Genomic DNA, 22,925 nt, shown 5'->3' with positions numbered 1-22,925 from the left:
AATGAAACCTTCTCTCCGTTGAGGCATTCAGAGCACCTCCAACGTTTGCAGTCATCCACCTTGCGAGGATAATTACCTCTATCTTTGCTTTTTCCCAGAGAATATTATATTGGATTGGCTTTATGTAATATATAATTTTATAATTGATAAGATCATTTAATCTCATATTAGTCGAGGAGTATAGGAACCAATAACTCGTAATTTCATTATGCTTTTTTTATTCTCAAAGGATAAACTCGTACAGATATACCTATCATCCAAAACAGATAATTCCTCACAAACCTATCGATCACACCAATAACTATTAAGATTTTTTAAAATTATATTCCTTAATAACATAAAAGATAAAGAAAAAAAAATAACTCAAGTCTTCTCACAAGTAAAAGAAGAGCAATCTTATACAAACCAGTAAACCTGCAACCATCCGAAGAACAGTTCTTATGATTGATGTTTCCTGCTTTTGTTGCATCTGATGAATCCTTCAGAGAAAGAGAGAGAGACCATGATCACTCTGCAAGCTTTTTTTTTCTCTTTGCTGCTTTGACGATCGAGCAGTGACTGCAAATACGGTTTAAAGCACCAAATATCAGAAGACAACATGAAAAAGTAATGTAAATTACATCAACTCCAACAACAGGAAAGCAGGTGATATCATCCCCTGGTAAACTCAAACAACGAGTCCGGGGAGGACACGATCCAATGAAGTCATGAAGAGGCCGACCGACGAGAGAGTCAAGCTTTTGACAGGACCCATGATTGCATGCCCCCCACAGAAGGTGATTGATTTGCTTTACGGTTCCTTGATCCACCAAAAGCCATCAGTTCTCCCTTCTTCGAGGTTACTTGCATCGTCTGGAGCAATCCTTTTACTGTTCCCAGATCAAGATTCTGGCCGCAATCCTCGGCGTTCTACGCTTACAAAGGAAGCAATGTTTCATTGTTTTTACATTGGATTCCAGATAGCAGCGACTTTGTTTCCTGCAATGCAATTGTAAGTAATCACAGCACTTAGTTCAGTAGGCCACACCCACACGAAGCTTCTCAGAACTGAAGCATTTAGTTAGATCCAGGCTTTCTCGGTTTCTTAGGTTAGGAAGAAGGACGAGAGACCATTTATACCCATACCCCGTGCTTCTTCTTTCTCCATTCTTCTGAGTCTCCCACCTCCGACAGTGAAGGAAGAAGAAGAGAGCCATGAAGGGAGTGAGCCTCTTGGCTGGCCTCTTTCTGCTGCTGCTGGCTCCTCGTTATCATGTCGAGGCTGGCGGGGGGTTCATCAAGACCAGGGGGCTGAACTTTGTGCTCGATGGCAACCCGTTCTTTGCCAATGGGTTCAATGCCTACTGGCTCATGACTCTGGCCTCAGATCCGTCTCAGAGAAGCAAGGTCTCCTCTGCCTTTGGAGACGCCTCCAGCCATGGCCTCTTTGTGGCCAGGACATGGGCTTTCAGCGATGGGGGAAGCAACGCCTTGCAGTACTCCCCGGGCTCCTACAACGAACAAACCTTCAGGGTCTCCGACATCATCCGCGACCTTTTCTTGATTTCTCTCTCTTTTTGGTGACTAGCGATTTGACGTTTACTTTTTTCTTGTTGTTGTGATTGTTGTTCACTTCAGGGGTTGGATTTTGTGATATCCGAGGCCAGAAGATATCGAATTAGGCTCATCTTAAGCTTGGCCAACAACTACGATACTTTTGGAGGGAAGAAGCAGTATGTCCAATGGGCAAGAAATCAGGGTCAGTACATTGCATCAGACGATGGTTTCTTCACAGACTCTGTTGTCAAAGGCTATTACAAGAATCATATCAAGGTAGGAAGAAGAAGAACCAGCAACATGAATATAATAAATAAATGTTTGTAAAATCACATATATTTTTTGACATCCAATACTATTTGTAGTAGTTCTATGTCATTCTTGGTACCTGATCTTGAGCTCGATGATCTTTTAGACTCTGCTCACAAGAGTCAACACCATCACCGGAGTTGCTTACAAGGATGACCCGACAATCTTTGCTTGGGAGCTAATGAATGAGCCCAGATGCCAGTCAGATCTGTCAGGAAGTACCATTCAGGTAATCGAAACCATTTAATTCTCAAGCTTCCATTCTCTGATCATCCTCAGTTTAACTCAACTTTGTCTCACTCCTTCAAGAATGAAGAACGACGAGCAAACCACTTGCATTAAGCTGCTCTCTCTCTCTTGTTTTGGTTCTCACGTAGGGATGGATCACAGAGATGGCTGCGTACGTGAAGTCCATAGACGGCAACCACCTGCTGGAAGCCGGTTTAGAGGGATTCTATGGCTCCTCATCACCCCACAAGCGATTCAATCCGGGCTTGGAAATCGGAACCGATTTCATTGCCAACAACGAGATTCCAAACATCGATTTCGCCACGATCCATTCCTATCCCGATCAATGGTAACGTCACGAGTTCACTGCAAATTGTCATTTAGCCGCGGCAGCAAGAGAACACTAAACGCTCTGCTTCATGAGCAGGTTGTCCAACGCAGACGAGCAATCCCAGCTTGCTTTCTTGAGCAACTGGCTCGGCGTCCACATCCGAGATGCTCGGAACGTGATCCGGAAGCCGCTGCTGATCACGGAGTTCGGGAAGTCATGGAAGGACCCAGGGTTCAGCATCTACCAGAGGGATACCCTGTTCAAGACCGTCTACTCCAAGATCTATTGGTCCGCCAGAACCGGTGGCTCGGCCGCTGGTGGCTTGTTCTGGCAGCTGCTGAGCCAAGGCATGGACTCCTACGGGGATGGCTACCAGATCGTCATGAGCGAGGGAACCTCCACGGCCCAAATCATAACTCAGCAGTCTCGCCAGCTTCGTTACCTCGGGAAATTGTACGCCAGACTGCGAAACATCGCCAGGCTCAACAAGGCAAAGGCCGTGAGAGAGGAGCAAAGCAGGGGGAATGGCGGAAGAAACTGAGCAAGAATGCATGATGAAGCTTGCAGAACTCCTTGAGATGAAGATCTCGTTTCATCCAGGAGACACAGCGTCTTATGCTCTCTATATATGTGTGCAATAAATATATGGACGGAGAAGAAGAAGCTCTGCGTTTCTTTTCATTTCTATCCATCTCCATGCACGAGTAATTTTACTGCTTGCATGATGAGATGCTGCAGTATAATACATTACAATCTGTATACAGATGCACTATTTGGCTTCTAAAAATGACAGCAATTTGATATCCTCGTCAAAATTTAATAATGAGGAATAAACTTGCTCATCGTCACAATGTTATCGCAAAAAAAGTGCAATATATAAGATCAACATAATGGAATAAGAATGACAAAGTTACCCTCTGCTGAATTCATTTATGGGATGAGCAGTACTGATATGAACCAGTTGATGATTTCCATCAAGTTCTCTATGACTTTAGATTGATAAGTTATACACATGGATTAGTCTGCATTAGGGCAGCTGATTATTTAGGAAGACAACCATCAACACTATAAGAAAAAAGTTTAAGAAATTTCTCTTTACAATTCATAGATTCTCCATACTTCCGATCTGATGAAAAACGTCGAGAACTGGCATTTCTTTTATATGACAGTTCCATCTTTGATGGTTGCATTCTTCATAATTATTGTGATTCCAAATCTGATGTAGAATCCTTCACTTGGCCTATCAGCTTCTTGGACACCCTGTTACACAATGATCATGCTCTGATATTTAGATGATATAAACTTTACTCTGTTCAACAAATAGATTTACTACCAACTGTTGTACATACATCTTTGTTAGCGATAACCACATTCTTTCCTATCCTAGCATTCATGTCGATGATGCAATTCCTGGAAAGAAGAGACATGTTTCAGAACTTTGTGTATCATCTGCATTTTGCAAACATTTTCCATGAGAACTTGGAACTCACCTGATTTTTGTGTTTTGTCCAACTCCGATAGGAACCTTACCTTCTGCCAGAATAGATGCAAGCTCAGCTTCAGTTTCGTAGAGATCAGCACCCAGCATCAATGCATCCTAAGATCCAAAGAGAATGTAATGCCGGTAAGCAAACATGGAGTAAGCTAGATGCTTTCAGAAATTTATATTTCATGACCAGGTACTAGAATTAATGAGAGTAGCTTCAGCCGAACCTTCCCTAAACTCCGCATTGCTGGAAGCCTCACACACTTGAGAAGCTTCGCTCTGATGACTAAAAACTATAATAACATTCGCAACATTCAATTTCTACATTTGCAAGTGGTTTGCCAATTTCTATCATGAGACCTATGATTAGATGCGATAATCCTTGTTTAGATCTGAATCGAGAGGCCAACCCAACCATACAGATACAATATAGCAGTTGAGCTTTATTAGTATAAAATCAACAGTCATTAATAGCTCGGTGTGAAATGAACCCTTTTGAGTGATTGGACAAGCTTGATGACAGTGCACAGATGAATCAATTTTTAAAAATAAGTGCATTAAGAGAATCATAGAGTGGCAAAGAAATGAGATAAAAATTTAAGTAGAAAAATTTGACAACATGAGATGTTGATTCAGGCCCAAAACTGACGGAAAGCATGACCTCACAAAGCGTAGATAAGACACATCAAGCAATTGTAATAGACTGTGATCTTGAGTTCCTTAAGAAAATTGCTAATTTTGCTCTGCTTGTCTGTTATTGTCTTGATAGAAACATAATAAGGAATTAAAAGGTTTCAAATGGAGTGTGCTCATTTTAATGTGTCCCTTTCTGAATCCAATTATTATACATGACCATTTTATCCAGTCAACAACCAAAGAATTTGGTCAAGTTAGTCTTGTCTTTTCTCTGTGGATACTTAGCATAGAGCTTCCAGGGCAACCAAAGCTCGTTGCTGGTATAGAAAACAAAGTTTCACAAGCTAGAAAATTTTACTGAAAATAATGGTTGGATGCACGGTTCTAACCTTTAGCTCTGCACCATAGTCTATACGTGAGCGCACTCCCACTATGGAATGCTCAATGCTACACTCATGTAAGAAGCATCCGTGTGAAATAATCGAATCAAGAATCTGCACGTTCACTTTAAAAATAAGATGCCCAAAGATCACAAATGCTAACAAGAAACTAGCAAATGACAACACATACTCTGCATTTTTCTATTTTAGTTGGTGGTAGAAATCGAGGCGACGTGAAGATGGGTGTCCTCGGATCGTAAAACTGAAACTTTGGAGGCTGGAGAGGCAAAAAATTAACGAAATCAGAATAACACCTTGTGATCTAGCTACACAGGTTTATATAGAATGTTGAATGTGTTTTATGTCTTTCTTTCTTGATGAAGCAAATTTAGTGGCCTCGTTACCCTCCTAACCGTAAACAAGCCAGAGCAAGTGATTGAACATAATTTTCTTTTAGACAAGATTAACCTGTTCTGTCAGTGCCAAATTTGCATCATAGAATGACTTGATTGTTCCAATGTCGTCCCAGTAATCTTCAAAAATATATGCCTAGCATGACAAGAAGAGCACATGATTATAGGCCAAACCTTAACAGACGATAAGAAATCGCTTGATCAAGTGAAAACACAAGATGTTATTCTTAATGAGTAAAAGTGTTCTCCCACCTGAGCCTTATATGCTTTAACAGCTGAAGGAAGGATGTCTAGTCCAAAGTCATTTGCTTTTGGGTATGTCCACCTGGGATAATATTACACTCAATAAAGCATCCTCAAATAAGCTGGAATAGCAATGTCACATATGTTATACCTTAGAAGCTCCAGTAGAGTATTTCGGTTGAAGACATAAACCCCCATCGATGCAATATAGGGATATCTTATAGTATCTTGATGAGACAATCTGAAGAAGGTGTTTTCATCCTTCTGCAGTACACAAAGTGGATCTATATTAGTGAGTTTATTCAATGAAGTTTATGATTGTTCATGGAGACATTTGCTGCAAAAACCTTCATGTCACACAAAAAGAGGACCTCGAGACAAATCACTCACCATAGCTTCCAAATCAGCTCCCTTGGGTTTCTCTGAAAATTGGATGATGTGACCTGCCTTGTCAATCTTCACTATTCCATATTCAGATGCCCGGCTTATAGGAAGGGAAAAAAGCTAGTTCAGATAAAAAGTGTTTTACCAATAACTAAAGCAAAGGAAACAGATTAAGGTTGATTCATCCTATTCATAAGAATGGACAAGTAGAAGTGAAAAGATATTTGTTCAATGCTCAGCAAAGATGGCACAAAGCAAGGATCAAATATTTATTCAGAAAGAATTAGTTACTGTTTCCAGAGATGAAATTAAGATATACATCACATTTCATCAGTGATTTGTTAACAGAAAATACATAATTTCAGATACATCAAGAACAGAACAGATTCCTGCAATTCCAAAAACTAATATGGCAGGGCAGATCAGCAGCACAAGCAATCACAAGAGTGGAGAAGGACAATGCATCATCAAGCTTTTAGATGATTGTGACATTTAACTTGGTTTACAGCTTCTGATTTTAGACTTCAGGAATTAATAACTACAACCAGATGCAAGTGCTGATACATAATCACATCTAGCAGGGATCAAGTTTACATTGCATACCTGCTGCTGACAGGCACACATGATATGGTAATATCTGCACCAGTATCAATATGTCTCTGCAATTGTCATGCGTCGTTTAAGTATATACATTAGATGATAGACAATAAACAACATTGCGTCAGTTATGCTAACACATGCCTGCACAAAATCCATGTAGTCCATACGATACAGCTGGTCACCAGATAAAATCATTATGTAGTCAATGTTCTTATTCCTGTTGTCCTGAATTAAAAACATATATCAAAGTCACAAACGTCAGATGTAAAAGAACACCTCGGAAAAGGAAAATCAATCTTATCCTTGTATTTCTCTTTTCTTGGTTTGCTCAATCCAAATAGCGCACCTCAAATACCCAAGTGAATTGTCTCACAGCATCTGCTGTACCCTGGAACCAGTTCATTCCAGCTTCACCAGGTGACTGAGTGGCCGCTAGAACCTGCTTATGACTTCAAACAACTAGTCATTGAAAAAAGATTCAAAATAACATATGGATAAGACCAAAGATTTAATTCAAATTCTAGCTTTTAGTTAGTGAGTCAGCATAATAATTAATCAGCTATCTCAGTGGTGTCCAGATAATTAAATTACTTGAACTCAATGATGTTTTAAAACCCAGCAAACTTAAACACAGTTGACAATGACAAAGAATAATGCATGAATCCGGCTAATTGAAAATATTACCTCGACAAATCCATCCCCAAAGTTGATTCCATTGCCAAAATTAAATGTACGGTAAATATGGCGATTTAGGGAAGCTGAATTATATTGTGTCATGATGAATATCTTGTTTATGCCGCTGTTAATGCAATTGCTCATTGGAATGTCAATAAGCTTATAGCATCCCCCAACAGGAACCTATATAGCACAGAATAAGATCAGCAGTTCAAGGATACTTTGACATCTAGAATTCTCTGCGGACAATGAGCAATGGATCATAGATTTGCTAGATTAAAGAGAACTAATTGAGAATTCAACAACCAAAATATAGAGAACAAAAAATGGTAAAAATATATTTGCTGTCAAGGTGCTATGCAGCGGAAATACCTGTGTCAACAGGTGAAAGAACATGACTTAAAAAGAGTAATGGCCTATGACGGAAAAACTAATGCTTCCATTTTGTTGATCTAATAGAATTTGCAGGATAGTGGGAAACCTCAGAAATAAGTTGCATAGAAGATGTGTCTTCAGAAACAATTGACATTTTTATATCACATAAAAGAATATGACTTTTTTTCTTATCAGAAAAAATGACAATTCACATAAGCATCATTCTTTCAGGAAATCAAGCATCCCCTGCATCACAAGAACTCTTTCGCAACCCTCAAAAGTATCACAGTTCTTAAACCTGAATGCAAGATGCTAAAAAAAAATTGTTTCTGACATTCTGTAAGATAGCTTCACTAAAGATCATTCAACTTTTACACTAAGAAAAAACAATATCTTTTAAAGTCACCATATAATGTATCATGCATACTATAATCGGAACGAGGCACAAAATATAACTGGAGACTTCCTAAGAGAGAAATCTTAGTATCTACTGGAAGGAAAAACATAAGAAATAAAAATTATATGAAGAGCAGAACATCTAATAAACTCTTATTTTTCATCCTAGGTGCAGGTCGGGCCGATTTCTTACTGCAGGTGTGGCTCTTGTACTTGTGAGAGGAAAAAGTTGAGCTCCGGGTCCTCCACCCAAAATGATCGATGCAACACTCTTGGGGTCTGGCTTATGTTTTCCAAACATTGGAGCCTGGATAACCTGCAACCGCAGCATGGTGATATTGAGTCCATTTTCCTCAAAAGTTATGTTTTTCTTTTTTTCTTTACAAAGGATAAGTGATGAAGGCAAGATCCGAGCTCAGGACCTTCTGATAAACTGATAAAGTCTTTATCAGATAGGATAGCTGACACCTTCAAAAATACAAAAATAAAAAAATAAAATAAAAAAAAAATTTACCCGCCAAGCAAACCAACACCTCGAAAGATATGTTAGTAATAAATCTGTAAACCAGAAACAGAGACAAAAGGTAAATCAAACATGTGTAAGGAAGAAATGAAGAATTTACGATGGCAAGGTATAATATAAAAGCATTTTTAGATGAATTTGTCTAAGAAATGTAGTTAAATGTTACGTGAAGCTTAAACTTCATTGTTTGCAAGACAAATCACAACGACCTGAATCCCAAAAAAAGGATTATAGACATGCATTTTATTTATTGACAGCTGAAATGATTCCATAAAGAAAAGAAGAGATTAGACAGAGGAGTATGGAATACTTTGCTAAACTACATTAGTAGAAGAATAAAGAAGGGTGCAGTTCTTAATCAAGATATATAAACTCACACAATTTCTGCAAGAATGTGATTACTTACGTATGGATCATTTATCAGAGTCTCCTGGTTGACATCCGAAGTGAGATCAGAGAACGCAACGCCCGCCTTGAACCCTCCAACCCAGCGGCCACTTTTGACATTCTTCGCCACCTTTGATTCCCAAGCCCTAATTCTAGAGGCGCCTGCGGACCCATCCCCCCAAATCCCACTCTCCCCACTGCCAAGAACTCCACGTTTGACATGGCCGAAGCATGCATTGGCCTTCAGCCCCACGCTGCTGACATCCATCAGGGGTGCAATCATCGCTTCCTTCTGAAGGAAAACAAAGGTAGCTAAAAACCTTGAGAACCAACTCCAAACACTTGAAAACACTATAGGAACGGAAGAAATTGCCAGGATTCAAGTCATCAGAATAAAAGATGTACGAGTTCAGGAACCCAAGTTGAAGCAGTCCAGATGATTGGAATGCGAATAGCTCGGTGACAGAGGAAGCTCTCTCCGAGGTTGTTCTCGAAGGGAGAGGGGGGCGGTCGCTAGTGTGGAGGGAGGCAGGCGAAAGGCGAGCGTGCTGACGGCCGCGCGGTGGTGCTCAACATGTGAGCGAGGAGGAGGTTGTTTTCGTCTCTTCAAGCGGCTGCTACGTGTGTTGTGTATACATTTGTCATCGTAGATCCCGTTTAGATGAATCTGATCAAACTATTTGGACGATCGAGATCAAACAGATGAGACGAACGGTTCCACATCGCAAGAAATCCGCAGCTGTGTGTGGAAAGAGTCTTGTGACACCCCAACACATCGATTCTTCTCCAACAGACTTTGAATTCGCTCAATCGTGATGTTCTTATGTGGGTATATAAAACACATTTCAATTTTAGAGTGATCAGCATCGTGATGTCTCCGTTAGATGCATCACGTACAGATTTCGCGTCGTGGCATGCATCATCGAAGTTGACGGATCCCGCTGCAGATTGCATGCGAATCTGTGTCCACGTATACGTGCATCAGTATAGGTTTCTACCACCAGCGGTGACAAGGGACTCACATGGCGAATGCTTCCAACCACGTCAATAGTACCTCTCCCCGTATCGTAATCACGTCCATACACCCATCACTTGTTTTCTTGCAATCATAATTTTGCGTAGGCCAGATGATGGAAATCGGACGTCGCTTTCCGTGTCTTTTTCGAGCTTAACGACATCAACGTTGTGTACACGTCTGCTTTGGTGATTCGACGAGTGCTTGTCCCGATGGTTGACGTTAGAAGAAGAAAGAATGTTCCAGTAGATCCTTGAATCTTTTCTGCGACCAATAGTGGGACGTCCATAGCGGTCATGCTAAAACGTAGTCTGTGTCTTGCGTCAACCTTCCATGATGTGATTAGTCTACTGCAGCAAATGTAAGGTATTATTATTATAAGATGGATTGTAATATTTAACTGAGGTGCCATAAGGAACAGTAAGAGCAGAGTGTATCAATCGTATAAGCCACAAGCAACCAAGATGGGCAAAGCCTACGGAAAACGGGAGCCCGTTGAAGGCCCGATGGAAACCCTTCTCCGCTGGGCTCCATCAAATTTGCTCGAGAGTCCGATCAAACCCGACTGCCACTTGTATGCTCGTCTCCTGTTCGATGGAATGCCCCGCTGAGCATGGACCCGCCGACCTTCGTCCTAGGCGTCGCACTCGGGGCCTGTGCCTCCGGCAGCGTAGCACGAGTGATCGGGTAGGTGATTGATCACGCCCATGGGGCAAAATTATCATCCCTATCTACAATCATCAGTTCTTCGACTCGCTCACGTGACTACAGAGAGAAAGCAGGACGATGTTGAGGAGGAGGAGGAGGAGCAGAGGGGGGGGGAAGAAGATGGAATTGATAACAACACCTCCGTGACGGGCTTCACAGGTGACAGCGGCCGTGAAAGGTCATGAAGCGCATTGCAACTTTTCTCTTTCCCTGACCGACCTTTGTGCCAAAAGAGGCCGTCTTTGCTTGTCCGGTCGTCCCTCAAGCTCAGCACGGACAGAGCGGTCGCCTCGAGTTCCGAACCCCGCAGGGAAATGTATTATTTACCGAGGTTGTACGTCTGCAATGGGCCATCAGAAGTGGCAGTGACTCGTGACACGTTACCGGGATGTGATAGGGTGGTGGAAGAGCCTGTGGTTTGGCTCGTCTTGTCGCTCCAGATGTTTCCCAAGACCGCACGCGCGCGCGCACAGCGCTTCGCATGCACGTCCAATTCGTCCTCCATTTCGAATGGAATTGCTTTACGTAACCAAAATAATACAAAAAAGAACTCATCAGTGGATGTGACACAAAGTTCGTAGATGCCTTCTTCAATCCTTAAGAAATGGAGGAAAGGGCATATGTGGCAGAGACATAACTAATCTCTTAGGCTGTTAATTGGGCTTTTAATTAAGACCAGACAAATTTATGGGTCGGCCCATTACCAGGTTTGCACTAAATCAGATCCAATTTTTTATTCATAGAAAAAGGAAAAGGAAGACCAAAGACTTGTTTGCTTCGATTAGATAGATTCATGAGTGAGACGGCAGAACAGGTCACAAGTCTTTATAAGGGCCGAGTTGCTCGCTCTTCCCTTCTCGCGCGCACACACACACGCACGCACACTCTCTCCTCAACACTCGAGCGACTCGCTTTACCGCCCGATCACCAACATGGACGCGGTGACGGCAGACAAGGAGACGGCGAGGCGGAGCCTCCGCCGCCTCCGCAGGATCTGCACGCTGTTCCGTTGCCTGGAGGGCCTCGCCGCCGCCGCACTCCTGCTCTCCTGGTCCTCCTCCCACCTCTCCGTTGATCTCCTCCGCCGCCTCGCCGCCGTCCTCCTCGGCCCCCGATTCGTCTTCATCCTCGCCAACGCCATCGTCCTCCTCCTCCTCGCCGAGTCCGGCCGACTCTCCCCCTCCCCCGCTTCGGCCGCCTCCGACGGCGGCGGCGCTCTGTACGAGGAGATCCTCGAGATCCGGCGCCGGATTTCCGACTCACTCCCGCCACCGAAGCCGGCCCCGACGCAGGAGGATGCAGTGTTCGAGGACAAGGCCGTGTGCGTGGAGACGCGGGCGCTCCGGAGGAGCCGGTCGGGGAGGACGCTGCGGCGGCAAAGGGCTCGGTCCGAGCTCCTCCGATCTGAGACGGACGTCGGGCGGAAGAAAGCAGAGGAGGAGACGCTGGCGGTGGAAGAAGACGAGGTGGAGGACGCGGAAGAGTTCCGGCGGACGATAGAAGCGTTCATCGCTAAGCAAGCCAAGTTCCACCGGGAGGAGTCGATGACGGCCGTCGTCCCGGGCGCGGAAGTAAACCGCACCTTAGTCTGTTCCGCCGGATCACCAGAACCATGTAACTTTGAAATAAACAAATGTCAATAAAAATCGACTTTTTTTTTTAATTTTTCTATATAATATCATTAAAAAAAAACTTTGTTGGATTGTTTGGATCGAAAAACAATATTTTATTTTTTTGTTGATTCTCTCGTAATTATTCAGTTAGTGACCAACAAAAGAAAATTCGATTTATTCTTTTAAGAAATACTCGCACCTAAATTCAAAGTCATTTCATTAAATACTCTTTAAGATAATAGTAGCTTGACTAATTCTATTTTTATAATAATATATGCATACAGATATCAGATATATAGAATTCTCACTTTTGTGTGTGGATTATTTGGCCTACCACCACCACCACCACCACCGGCGGACAACATCAGCCCCACATGCCTTCTTTTGCCGTGTCTGCGATACTCCTCGAACAAGTTGTTGGATAAACCGAGTCACTTGTTCCCTTCCACTCCACGCGATGCTTTGCTCCTCTTGCAAGCTCAGAAGCTGTCTCCTTTGTCGTCTGCCTGCAGATTCCACCTCCTCATCCAGATCCTGCGCATCTCTCTCCTCACCATCTCCTCCTCCTCCCATGCGAACACAATCATCAGCCCAAGGAAAAAGACGGGGAAAAAACCTGGTCCACTGCAACCCATGCACTCTGAGCCCCACACTCTGTTGGATTTTTGCTGCAGTTGGCTTATACATGGAGGCACTACTAATCGGAGGGTAATGATTGGTTTTACTTTGATCTGGAAGTGGCGATGGTCCACTGGTTTTGTACTAACACACTCGCGAAGCCATCATGAAGGCCCTCTTTTGCGTACAACTAAGACTCCGGCAAGGATATTCTTGTTTCATCTTAATCGCTCGACAAATACTTTTGGCATGATGAGATCCACTACGGCTTAATTCTTGCGGATGTAAGGAATTAAGAACAGAGCGCAAGTTGGCCGAGAAAACAACGGGGAATTAGCGTTGTGGAGGATACGAAGAGAAGACAAAGGGCGACTGCAGGGGAGTTTTGTCGTTGGCATGGACTTTATCGTCTTGGGTTTGGGCATCCAAGATGTGCTCTTCATCCTCTCCTATTGTCCTCTTTCCTTTTGGGCATCGAATCTGGTGCGATGCTGTTGCCACGCGTGGGAGATTTCGGTGCTCATGCGAGCGGATGAAAAAGGGATCGGGGGAGTCTGCGGGCTGCAACGGCGTTGGACTTTCTGAAAGGTTAACGTGGAAAGTGATTCCTCAGTCCTTATCAACAGCTTTCGAGGAAGGCGAAGTTCCATACACACACTTTTGTACTGTTTTCTTTAATTGTCTCTTTGTTTTGTGCAAAGCCTTGATGAGATTGTAGCGTGCAATCAATCCTCCAGCCAAATTGTTAACGAGCTCGACCTCATTCATGTCTTCTTCACCTGCTGCCTCGAACCACAGTCGTCTTCTTCCCCTCACTGAACTTGCTCTGTTCCCTTCTGGTTTCTTTCCCTTTTGATCTGCTTCTTTGAGCGTGCAATTATAGACATCAGATAAAAGGGCATCTACATCTCCCGATCTTGGATGTCGTCCACCAGCAAGTTTTTTAAAGCTCGATACAAAAACGTGATGCATATATTCTCTTCATACCACAGTTATTTACCTGTCGCAGACATCCACTATCCAATGGCATATCCTCTCATTATCGCCATGGTTTTGGCCGACTGACGACATTTATGGCTGCACACCTTTACGGGAATCTAATTCTTTTGGCTGTTGCCGACAACTTTAACACGTTGGAGCTCACTGAGATTGATTTGCAGATCCAATCGCACTTTTCGGTGCACATATCCATTGTGTCTCCGTGGATGTATAGATTTCACATCATCAGGACGCCACTGTTTGTCCTTCGTTTCCTCGGCTCCGGAACCAAATGGATAAGCCTCCTCTTGTCCTAATCAAAAGTGTTGAGAGCATATCTTCGTGTCCACAGGTTGCAGACGGCATGCAGAAGTAGCAGCAGCAACTATGAAGGGTGAGCGACTGAGACGAGTTGGATCAGGAGGTGACTCTCTTACGAAGCCATCAACAGACGCATAAAGGTATAGAACAGAGTCCAGATTTCCAGTGAATTACCAGCTTAATATTGCCGAGCATAACATAATGCTTCCTTTTTCTTCCTCAAACATCAGCAACCATATTCATAGACACATCATTTTTCACATTGAAAAATAAAGCTATTTCATCCCTCCCCAAAAACAAATTAAGTAATTTGCTAGCCAACTTAGCCATGCTGGTTCTATCACCAAGCTTACATTGCGTGGGCATATAGGATTCAACTATTCCATTGTTATAACAATATTTTGTCCTATAATAACACACAAAAAAGAAATCTTCTGTTCAGCAAACTTCAGTGCTGTCATATAAAAGTGAGGGGAGTCAAATTAGACTAATGAAACTAAAATAACTAGAAGCCACACCCAAGAGAGAGAAGGAAATTGAGATGATGAAATGCAATCCCTATGATCATCAAATGCTGCCAGTGTCAAACTAACCTCATTCAAGTGTGATCAACTATATATATATATATATATATATATATAACAGCAAACTATTCTAGAAGGATTCACTGCAGACATTCATGTGACATTTAACCCTGATTCTCTGATGCCTATTGATTGACAACTTCCCTGCAGTTTACTTCTTGTACCCAAAAGAAAGCATTGTACTTGGTGAATGCTTTGGTGACCTATGGATCCTAACTGATTTCCACCATCACAGACACTCTCTATTACTTACCCAAAAGAAGTAACTTTTAGCCATGTGATTTCAGGCTTATCGAATCAAACAGGACACAATACTATGTATTTCGATGGCGAGAGATTATGACACTCCAAGTCAGTGGCTAATCAAGTTCATATGATGAGGTCATCAGGCCTTATGTGGATAGATACACTATCTTAATTAGACTCGAGCAATTTTGAAGTCACCCAAGAGGTCAGTTCTTCCATCGGATCAGGTGATTAGTATCGCAAGTTCTCAAAGAGTTTGCTTTCGGTATCCATCAGAACATGTGAGATCTATGCAGTCTTGATGTGAAGCTAAATGCAAATTACTTCAAATGAACAAGTTTTCACCTTGTCATAGAGGAGGATATCTAATTGGCCATGTCCACCTTATGGGTTTATATTTCCTTCACTTGTTGCCTCTAGCAAGAATTTTGCATAAAGACAGCAGGGACTTCACCACAATATAGCTGACACAATATAGCACATAATACTAGGGTATGTGCACTATAATAATTCTAATCAGAGGCAATATTTATGTGCACACAAAAATATTGAACAAAAATATAAAACAAAAACTCACAGGCCAATCAACAAAAAATTGAAAGCTGAAGCAGCATCCAAATGTAAATTCACAGGCCAATCAACAATGATGTAAAACAAAACTCAGCAAATTAAACATTAAAAAAGGAAAAGAAAAAATGCATAATAGCCAATAATGTATGTTCTGATCCAAGCCTATGCAAAGAGAAGGTGGACTTCTTCTCTCCTGAAGAAAGCCCACCTCCACAAACCACACATGTAAAAGACAGAAGCAATAAGATAAATATATTGGGGAAAGGCTTAGAAAAAGTTGCACTACGTGAACTCAAGACATATTTCTTCAAGTCTTACACAAAAGTTTAAATAAGACGGAATTCGGAAACAAGACACCACTTTTCATCGACTAAATCTAAGCAAAGGATTTTTAAGTAAGCTAAGCATAAATAGATACTCGATACCCCCTCAATCGAACAAGCTGAAGCCCATATCCTGCAGTACAACAAAATAATAATAATAATTAATCGCCGTAAAAGTTAAAGATGTCTTTTTTGTTGTTTTAATCTCAATTAGTGGGATTAAGAGGCTCACGTCGTCGGATTCCTCCTTCTCCTCGACCTTCTCCTCCTTCTTCGGCTCCTCGGCCGGGGCAGAGCCCGCAGCAGCACCACCAGCGCCGGCGACCGAGACGGCCGCCACGGCGCCTCCCGACGGGACCGAGGCGAACTTCTCCCTTCCGGCGGCGATGAGCTCCGTGATGTCCTTCCCCTCAACTTCCGACAGGAGAAGATTTATCCTCTTCACGTCTACCTCCGCTCCCACTGCGAAACAACAACAGAGATCCGAGCCAATCGAGTGAACCCCAACAAGTATTGAGACGCTTCAAAGAAGAGAAGGGAACCAGCGACCGAACAAGGCCTCACCTGATTCAAGGATGGACGTGATGTCGCCAGCGGAGGGATGAGAGTTGCCGCCGAGAACTGCGAGGAGATACGCCGCGATCACCTTCATCTCTGCTTGCGAGTCCGCCGCCGCTGCCAAGGCCTCAAGTTGGATGCGAGAATGTGAGATCGGAGACGGTAGAGGGTGGGGAGGCCTTTGTAAACCCTAGAATGTGTCCGCTGCGACCGCAAGATTGCTTTAGCTTAACGTGTCTCGAGAGTTATCGGGTCGGGTTCCACGATCGAGCGTATCTCCGAGCGGATCATGTAATCGACTTGGATGAGTCAGACCCGACCACATCGCAAAACTGGAGCCCCAGTTGGACTCGAGGGACAGTGTAGAGATCCTTATCCGACCCATTTAAATTAGATTAGCATATACCAAATCAAGCTTCATATAAATAAGCTTGTGATCTCACGGGCTTCGTTTAATGTTCTTCAAAACCAGAAATAAAGCACAAACAAGCATCTTTGGGTATTAGGCAAGCTGTGGCACAGTGATTGGTGAACACACGGTACTGCAGAAGACGTGTTATGCTTGTGATGGTGTTGATGCAAAAGCAGGAATGCAGGAGTGATCATGCCTTTCTTATAAAGGAGTAAACAGCAAGACATCTGAGAAGTTGGAGGGGAGGAGAAATATTAGAACAAAACAGACAAATAAACAGTATTAAGATTGATGAAGAAGAAGATATCCAAATTGAAGATAGATCTATACAGGAAATCCAACACGACCAGGTTTTCAGGAACATCAAAATTCTTTTGGTCTCACCTAACTCACGCTGGCAGAATAAACAGCACTGTACCCAAAGAACCAGAAATTGTATTCCCCAGTCAATCTCAAACTGTTTGCCACAGAGCTATTCAACATCGTTAGCAAAGAGAAAATGCTAACAGCTGAATTCATGCAGGCGTAATGACACTTGTTATGCTTGGAACCTGTCAGATGCCCGGTTATCTCCAAGTCCTACTTTATTTTCCAGATCAGTCGAACTGTTACTCTCCTTCAGGGCTTCGATCTCCATGCTTCCCGCCTGATTCCTTCGGTTTCTCCTATCCTTTTTTAGAAAATAAGAGTGTGCATGTCAGTAATTTGGATTCAAAGCTTACATAGAATCATTTCAAATGGAGTTTGCATTAAAACCAGAAGGAAGGTTATGACCTCACGGTAAGGAAGTTCATCTGCTTCAAGCATTCGAACAACCTGGCCCATCTTGGGCCTCTTATCAGAATCTGGATCGACACATCTCAGTGCAACTAAAAGTGTGCGTTTAAGGGCACGCATAGCCGGCTTGACCTCAAGATTTGGATCCACTACTTCCTCTGCCCTTCTATTTCCAACCATCATTTTTAGCCACTCGACAAGATTCACCTGGGAGTAGAAGGCAAGAGATGTTTTACCAATCTCGTTATGAGATCAAGGTGAAGAATGTAAGTACACAAAACCATAGTGAGAACTTTTAGTTGATGATCCATGCAAAGCATCAGATTCTATGCAAATAAAAAGTTCATCATGTCATACATAATGTTAGAAGAGATAATAAATAATGAAGAAAGTAGTCAGAATTATAGTTATATTTAAGTAGTGCGGAGACTTTGTTGGCTATACCTCATTTGTCGGCCTGCCATAATCCACAGGATCCCTACCGGTCACAGTCTCTAGTAACAATACTCCAAAACTATAAACATCGCTCTTTTCATTTAGAAGTCCAGTGTTAGCATATTCTGGAGCCACATACCTGAGATTTGTATGAAGTGAATGTCATCCATCCTATTTGTTTCTTCAATTTTATTGCAAAGTACCAATGTCAATCTGCAAAATTGATGCTACCAGACAGAAGGGGGAGTAAAAGAAGCATACACTGATAGCCTACATACCCAAATGTTCCCATTACTCTAGTTGCAATGTGGCTTTTGTCTGAACCCAAAAGCTTAGCTAATCCAAAATCAGATATCTTTCCGTTATATCCATCATCGATCAAGATATTACTTGATTTAATGTCTCTGTGCACAACTTTTGGTTCAATTGCTTCATGCAAATAAGCAAGTCTGAAAGCCATCCCAGTAACCAAATTGGTCAATCATCAATATACTATTAACAAATTAACTAAGATGTGACCTTTTACACAAACTAAAATGAAAAAAAAAAAAAAAAAAAGCATATTTTGGGCTATAATTTACTCTGAAAACAAGACTTACGCCTTTGCAGTGCCAAGGATGACCTTCATGCGGTTCTCCCAACTAAGGATGCCATGTTGACGCATAGCTCCATGTAGCCACTGCTCTAGATTTCCATTGTTGACATACTCATATACAAGCATCCTACAATGTATTGGGTGATTACATAATCGGCTCAAAAAAAGTAATTAAAACCATGTAATCCATTTTGGTTGTGTGTACGCAAAAAGGTTGCTCTTTCAACAAACAATTTAGTAAGTACCAAGTACTAAAACAATGGCATAAATTTTGCAGCAAAACTATCTGGCCAGGTATCGTAAATGATAAATCTACTTGTGATCTTGCTGGATGTGTTTGCTTTATCAAACAGTGGATTTATGAAATAATTTACAATATTATTATCATATAGACACCACTTTCTTGCGCTAAAAACACACTTTTTATTAAGTCATGATTTTTCTCAGATCCATGTACTATACTAAGAAAAAAAATCATTTCATTCATTAAATAACCCTCATGGCAGATTTTTAGAGATGAAGAAGATATCTCCGAAAGACCAACAAGTTTACTTTTAAATGCAGTTAGATGTATGACACTGACATACGATGACAGATTTTGGCTATACTTAATGGTACTTGGTGCCTTTTTCCCATGCTCTCCATTATGAACTTAAGTGGCACTCTAAGATCCATAAAAATGGATCTTAGCATAAAAAATGTCTTGTCACACTCTCCATTATGAACTAGTTTGTTTTGACTTAATAGTTACAGCTAATAAACTTACAAGATCACGAATGTTTTTGACTTGTTACAGCATATTCATGTGCTTAATAATTTTGACAGAAGTTCAGTTTTTATTGCTGAAACTTGATCCCTGTAGTATATGTTTCCATATATACCATTTTGTTCAATAAGATCACAAGGTTGTGGAGATGAAGAAAGCTTTACCATAACTTCTCGGAGTTAGGGGCGTAAGCTATAATCCCCTAAATTTAGGCAATGATATAAAGTTCTAGTCAAATGAAACACCAATCAAGTAATAGAGCAAATACAAAGAATGTATAACAAATAGACTGTTCATAACAAGTTTTCACCTATGAATTCCTTCTACACAATATCCCAAAAGCCTCACTAGATTTTTGTGTCGAACGTGACCAATGGCTTCCACTTCCACTCTAAATTCTTTCTCTGCCTGTCCCCTACATGACTTAGAAGGAACTTTGGTCAGAAACCATTGAAATAGCGTAAACCAAGTGGATCAAAAGATGATGAATCAAATTGCTTGTGACCGTAAATGGTACATGCTAGTAATGAACTTACAGATTGTTTAGAAGCTTCTTTACTGCAACCTCAGATCCATTTATCAAACGCCCACGATAAACAATTCCATATCCACCCTCCCCAATGACATTCTCCTTAGAGAAACGATTTGTAGCGAGCTCAAGGTCCCTTAGAGTAAACCAGTGACCCCAACCCAATTGTGAGGATTCTGGCAGTCCAATCAAAGGAGATGCAGCCACAAATGCATATGCAGGATATGTTTTCCTAGTGGGTCCGGTACTACCTTCATCACCAGAATATGAACTCCCAGCCCTGTCATTGTGATAGGCAGAGCTGCAGTGGCTCAGGTTATCAGCATCGCTGGACTTGCTCATGGTCAAGTGGGCAAGTGTCCTTACTGATTCCGTGTCACTAAATTTGTCATGCGAGTGGAAGAAAGGCCCTGTAAGTTCCTGAAGAGTTTGAGCATCACACGGGTTACCGACTCTGTCCACGGTAATCTCTTTCGACACAGTCGGGATTTGTGAGATTGTCATGTTGTCGAAACCCCTGGTTGTCTTTCTCTTGAATGTGACCCATGTCGATAAAATAGTGAGAATAAACACAATTAATACACCAAAGCAGATGCCAATCACCACCCAAAGTCTCAGACCAAAAACTGGTGTCTTCTGTAATAATTCAGCATTTAATGAACTACCGGATGACATTTTCTTTCCTGTAATTCAAAGAATGCTTCGTTAGTGAGTGTTTAACTTGCATAACAGTAAAGTCACAATCCTTATACTCCTTGATCTGGCAGCAGTTGGATTACATGGCAAGACATAAATCCCCTATCATAAACAACATTTTCTACAGTGAAACTTCATGTAAATCTAAGAACAATGCATTCCAGGCATATATATGAAAGAAAGGGGAAAAAAAAGACAGATCTTTGAGTGGCACAAAACACAAAGGTCCACATTGGTATCCGAACTTAAAAGAAGTCATCAATTGACACTAAGTCGCTGCATACTCAAGAAAATCATCTGAAATGCATGAGATTTATTATCAGAAACCCAGAGATGCGAGAGATTTCACTGACAGAACATTGGAAAGAAAGTAAAGGAAAAGGAAATATTTAGCCATCCAGCATCACCGAATATTACCATGAACACTAATGAAGCAATCTGTAGCAGTATATGGAAGACAACAGTCGATAAGAAGAAAAAGGATTACCGCTTTTGGTGGTCTGATCTTGCTGATCTTCCACACAACAAGCGAAGGGCTTCTTTAAGAAACGGAACCCCAAGGCGTGAAGCTTCAACACCAAAGGCCAATAACCCCCAAAATCACCGAACCAAAACTAAAGAGAAAAAATGCAGCTAGAGTGGCATCCAAGCAGAGAAAAGCCACTGGACTGCAATGAGGAAAGAAGCATCAAAGAAATGATAAAGAATCAAGGAATGGCTAGTGCCGAACCACGAGGGGAGAAAAGCTCCTTTTTCAGAGACTGGGAGAAGGGAAGGGGTCAGTTCGGTAAAATGGTGCGAGATGGCTTCTGCTTTGGGGAGGATGGGGAGGGCTAAGATCACATTCTGTGGAGGAATGAGTTGGAGGAGACTGTGAGGGATCGATGAGGAGAGCCAAAGGTAAGGGGTAGGTATGGGGAGATGAACAGAACAGGAAACGAAGAAAAGGCATCCGAGAAGTACAGAGTTGGCATTTAAAGTTGAGACAAAGAAAACATTTTTGAAACATGAGATTAATTAATGGGAGAGAAAAAGAGACAAATGAGAATGGAGAGAGAGAGAGAGAGAGAGAGAGAGAGAGATGAGGTCAACTCAGCAGACAAAACTCCAAATCCAGCTTGCAAATCCAGGATTTGCAATCTTTCTGTTAACGGACCATTTTATCCTCCAACTCCTCTGCCCAAATTGTGCCAGTGTTGGATTCTTGTCAAGATATGTCTGTTTTATCCCCTTCTCTCTCTCTAAATCCAATGCATGAGGTGGTGGCAACATAAGAGCTACAAATATCATTACATCAGTAAAGCTTCTCCTCTTCTTCGTCTCCCTTACGGCATCACACAGAACTACTACTACCGTCTTCCTCCATCTTATACTTCAAAGATGGTGTATGCCATGCCACCATAACACTGGGTTTACATGGTCTATAAATCTACGAACTGTGGCGAATGGGAGGAAGGCAATGTGATCACATGCTGCCCACGTCCATGCAAAATTGAGCTGGAAGTCTCGGAACAGCTCCGTCTAGCTAATGGGACAACCTGCTGCTCGTACAATCAGATCACAAGGGGGTGAGGAACCACAGCCAAAGCAGTCTTCGTAGGTTGACTAGAGTTATATTATTATTATTATTATTATTTTAGTTGGTCTGCTAGGATTAATCTTGGACGAGTAATTTACAAACTTACTGAATATAGTACAATCCTCTTTTAATCTCTCAAGTAATTAAAAGTGATACAAGAAAATTTGATGATCGAATGATATACGAATCTTGTCATACATGGATATATCAATACCTCCATATCAGTATAATTAATATTCATCAGAATACCTTGACATTATTATTTAGTCTGATCTCTGTGAACACACACCCCATTAAAAGTTCTATAACATAACACCTAAATGTAGATTAACTAAAACCACATACCTACTGCACTTAGTATTTCTCTCTCAAGCACCATCCAAGCAGCGATCTGTCTCTCTTCCTTTCCTATACTTGGACTCTCCACTATCTTTCTCTTTTCACCCATTTAATATACATTCCTCTTAATACTCTATCTATCTTAAAAGATAGATAATGGCTAAACAAATGGAACCACAAAGTATCAAAACTGATGGGGTAGAATTCAGGAATGAAGTGTGGGTGTTACAAAAGGAAAACATGCATGTAAAAGAAACTTCCAATCGAGTGAGATTAATTGTCTCACATCCAGGCATGCATGCTGGTTGGCATGACCTGATGAGAACAGACAGATTTTGCCCTTCACTTGGATGAAGCCAAA

General features: G+C 41.8%; 5 protein-coding genes across 9 annotated transcripts; 2 read left to right on the top strand and 3 right to left on the bottom strand.

Moving 5' to 3' along the window:
- Positions 1–423: 423 nt before the first annotated feature.
- On the top strand, positions 424–3,085 carry LOC135641441 (mannan endo-1,4-beta-mannosidase 1-like). The gene is made up of 5 exons (XM_065156802.1): positions 424–1,512; positions 1,618–1,812; positions 1,952–2,074; positions 2,223–2,422; positions 2,501–3,085. The coding sequence occupies exons 1-5, from the start codon at positions 1,195–1,197 to the stop codon at positions 2,943–2,945; spliced, it is 1,281 nt and encodes a 426-aa protein (XP_065012874.1). The 5' UTR covers positions 424–1,194; the 3' UTR covers positions 2,946–3,085.
- A 215-nt stretch (positions 3,086–3,300) lies between these two features.
- LOC103980211 (glucose-1-phosphate adenylyltransferase large subunit 1) lies at positions 3,301–9,697 on the bottom strand. 3 transcript variants are annotated; one of them, XM_009396529.3, is made up of 16 exons: positions 9,308–9,694; positions 8,922–9,194; positions 8,186–8,308; positions 7,231–7,404; positions 6,893–6,985; positions 6,688–6,771; positions 6,550–6,605; positions 5,953–6,046; positions 5,714–5,826; positions 5,572–5,644; positions 5,375–5,455; positions 5,097–5,183; positions 4,916–5,020; positions 3,895–4,001; positions 3,754–3,814; positions 3,301–3,664 (listed from the first exon to the last, which is right to left on the bottom strand). In XM_009396529.3, the coding sequence occupies exons 2-16, from the start codon at positions 9,183–9,185 to the stop codon at positions 3,563–3,565; spliced, it is 1,617 nt and encodes a 538-aa protein (XP_009394804.2). In that variant the 5' UTR covers positions 9,186–9,194; positions 9,308–9,694; the 3' UTR covers positions 3,301–3,562. The 3 variants fall into 3 exon arrangements, with proteins under 3 accessions (XP_009394804.2, XP_018681038.2, XP_065012845.1); XM_018825493.2 differs by lacking the exon at positions 7,231–7,404 and having other exon boundaries at positions 9,308–9,697; XM_065156773.1 differs by lacking the exons at positions 3,301–3,664; positions 3,754–3,814; positions 3,895–4,001 and adding an exon at positions 4,052–4,183.
- A 1,771-nt stretch (positions 9,698–11,468) lies between these two features.
- Positions 11,469–12,288, top strand: LOC103980499 (uncharacterized). The gene has a single exon (XM_009396937.3). It carries the CDS (start codon positions 11,558–11,560, stop codon positions 12,266–12,268), a length of 711 nt encoding a protein of 236 aa, XP_009395212.2. The 5' UTR covers positions 11,469–11,557; the 3' UTR covers positions 12,269–12,288.
- Positions 12,289–15,790: 3,502 nt separating this feature from the next.
- LOC135641473 (large ribosomal subunit protein P2A-like) lies at positions 15,791–16,603 on the bottom strand. The gene is made up of 3 exons (XM_065156837.1): positions 16,443–16,603; positions 16,111–16,340; positions 15,791–16,011 (listed from the first exon to the last, which is right to left on the bottom strand). Exons 1-3 carry the CDS (start codon positions 16,528–16,530, stop codon positions 15,985–15,987), a joined length of 345 nt encoding a protein of 114 aa, XP_065012909.1. The 5' UTR covers positions 16,531–16,603; the 3' UTR covers positions 15,791–15,984.
- Positions 16,604–16,753: 150 nt separating this feature from the next.
- LOC135581441 (probable receptor-like protein kinase At2g42960) lies at positions 16,754–21,769 on the bottom strand. 3 transcript variants are annotated; one of them, XR_010497727.1, is made up of 9 exons: positions 21,134–21,769; positions 19,958–20,633; positions 19,732–19,836; positions 18,660–18,782; positions 18,339–18,509; positions 18,070–18,199; positions 17,623–17,832; positions 17,233–17,518; positions 16,754–17,075 (listed from the first exon to the last, which is right to left on the bottom strand). XR_010497727.1 is itself a non-coding variant. In XM_065156787.1 (8 exons), the coding sequence occupies exons 2-8, from the start codon at positions 20,623–20,625 to the stop codon at positions 17,387–17,389; spliced, it is 1,539 nt and encodes a 512-aa protein (XP_065012859.1). In that variant the 5' UTR covers positions 20,626–20,633; positions 21,134–21,769; the 3' UTR covers positions 17,116–17,386. The 3 variants fall into 3 exon arrangements, 2 of the variants coding, with proteins under 2 accessions (XP_065012859.1, XP_065012868.1); XM_065156787.1 differs by lacking the exon at positions 16,754–17,075 and having other exon boundaries at positions 17,116–17,518; XM_065156796.1 differs by lacking the exons at positions 16,754–17,075; positions 18,339–18,509 and having other exon boundaries at positions 17,116–17,518.
- Between the last annotated feature and the right edge of the window lie 1,156 nt (positions 21,770–22,925).

Source organism: Musa acuminata, chromosome BXJ1-4 (assembly GCF_036884655.1).
Source record: "Musa acuminata AAA Group cultivar baxijiao chromosome BXJ1-4, Cavendish_Baxijiao_AAA, whole genome shotgun sequence".
Taxonomy (NCBI): Eukaryota; Viridiplantae; Streptophyta; class Magnoliopsida; order Zingiberales; family Musaceae; genus Musa; species Musa acuminata.
Note: the sequence above shows the minus strand (reverse complement) of the source record. Positions and strands in the feature narration are given on the sequence as shown.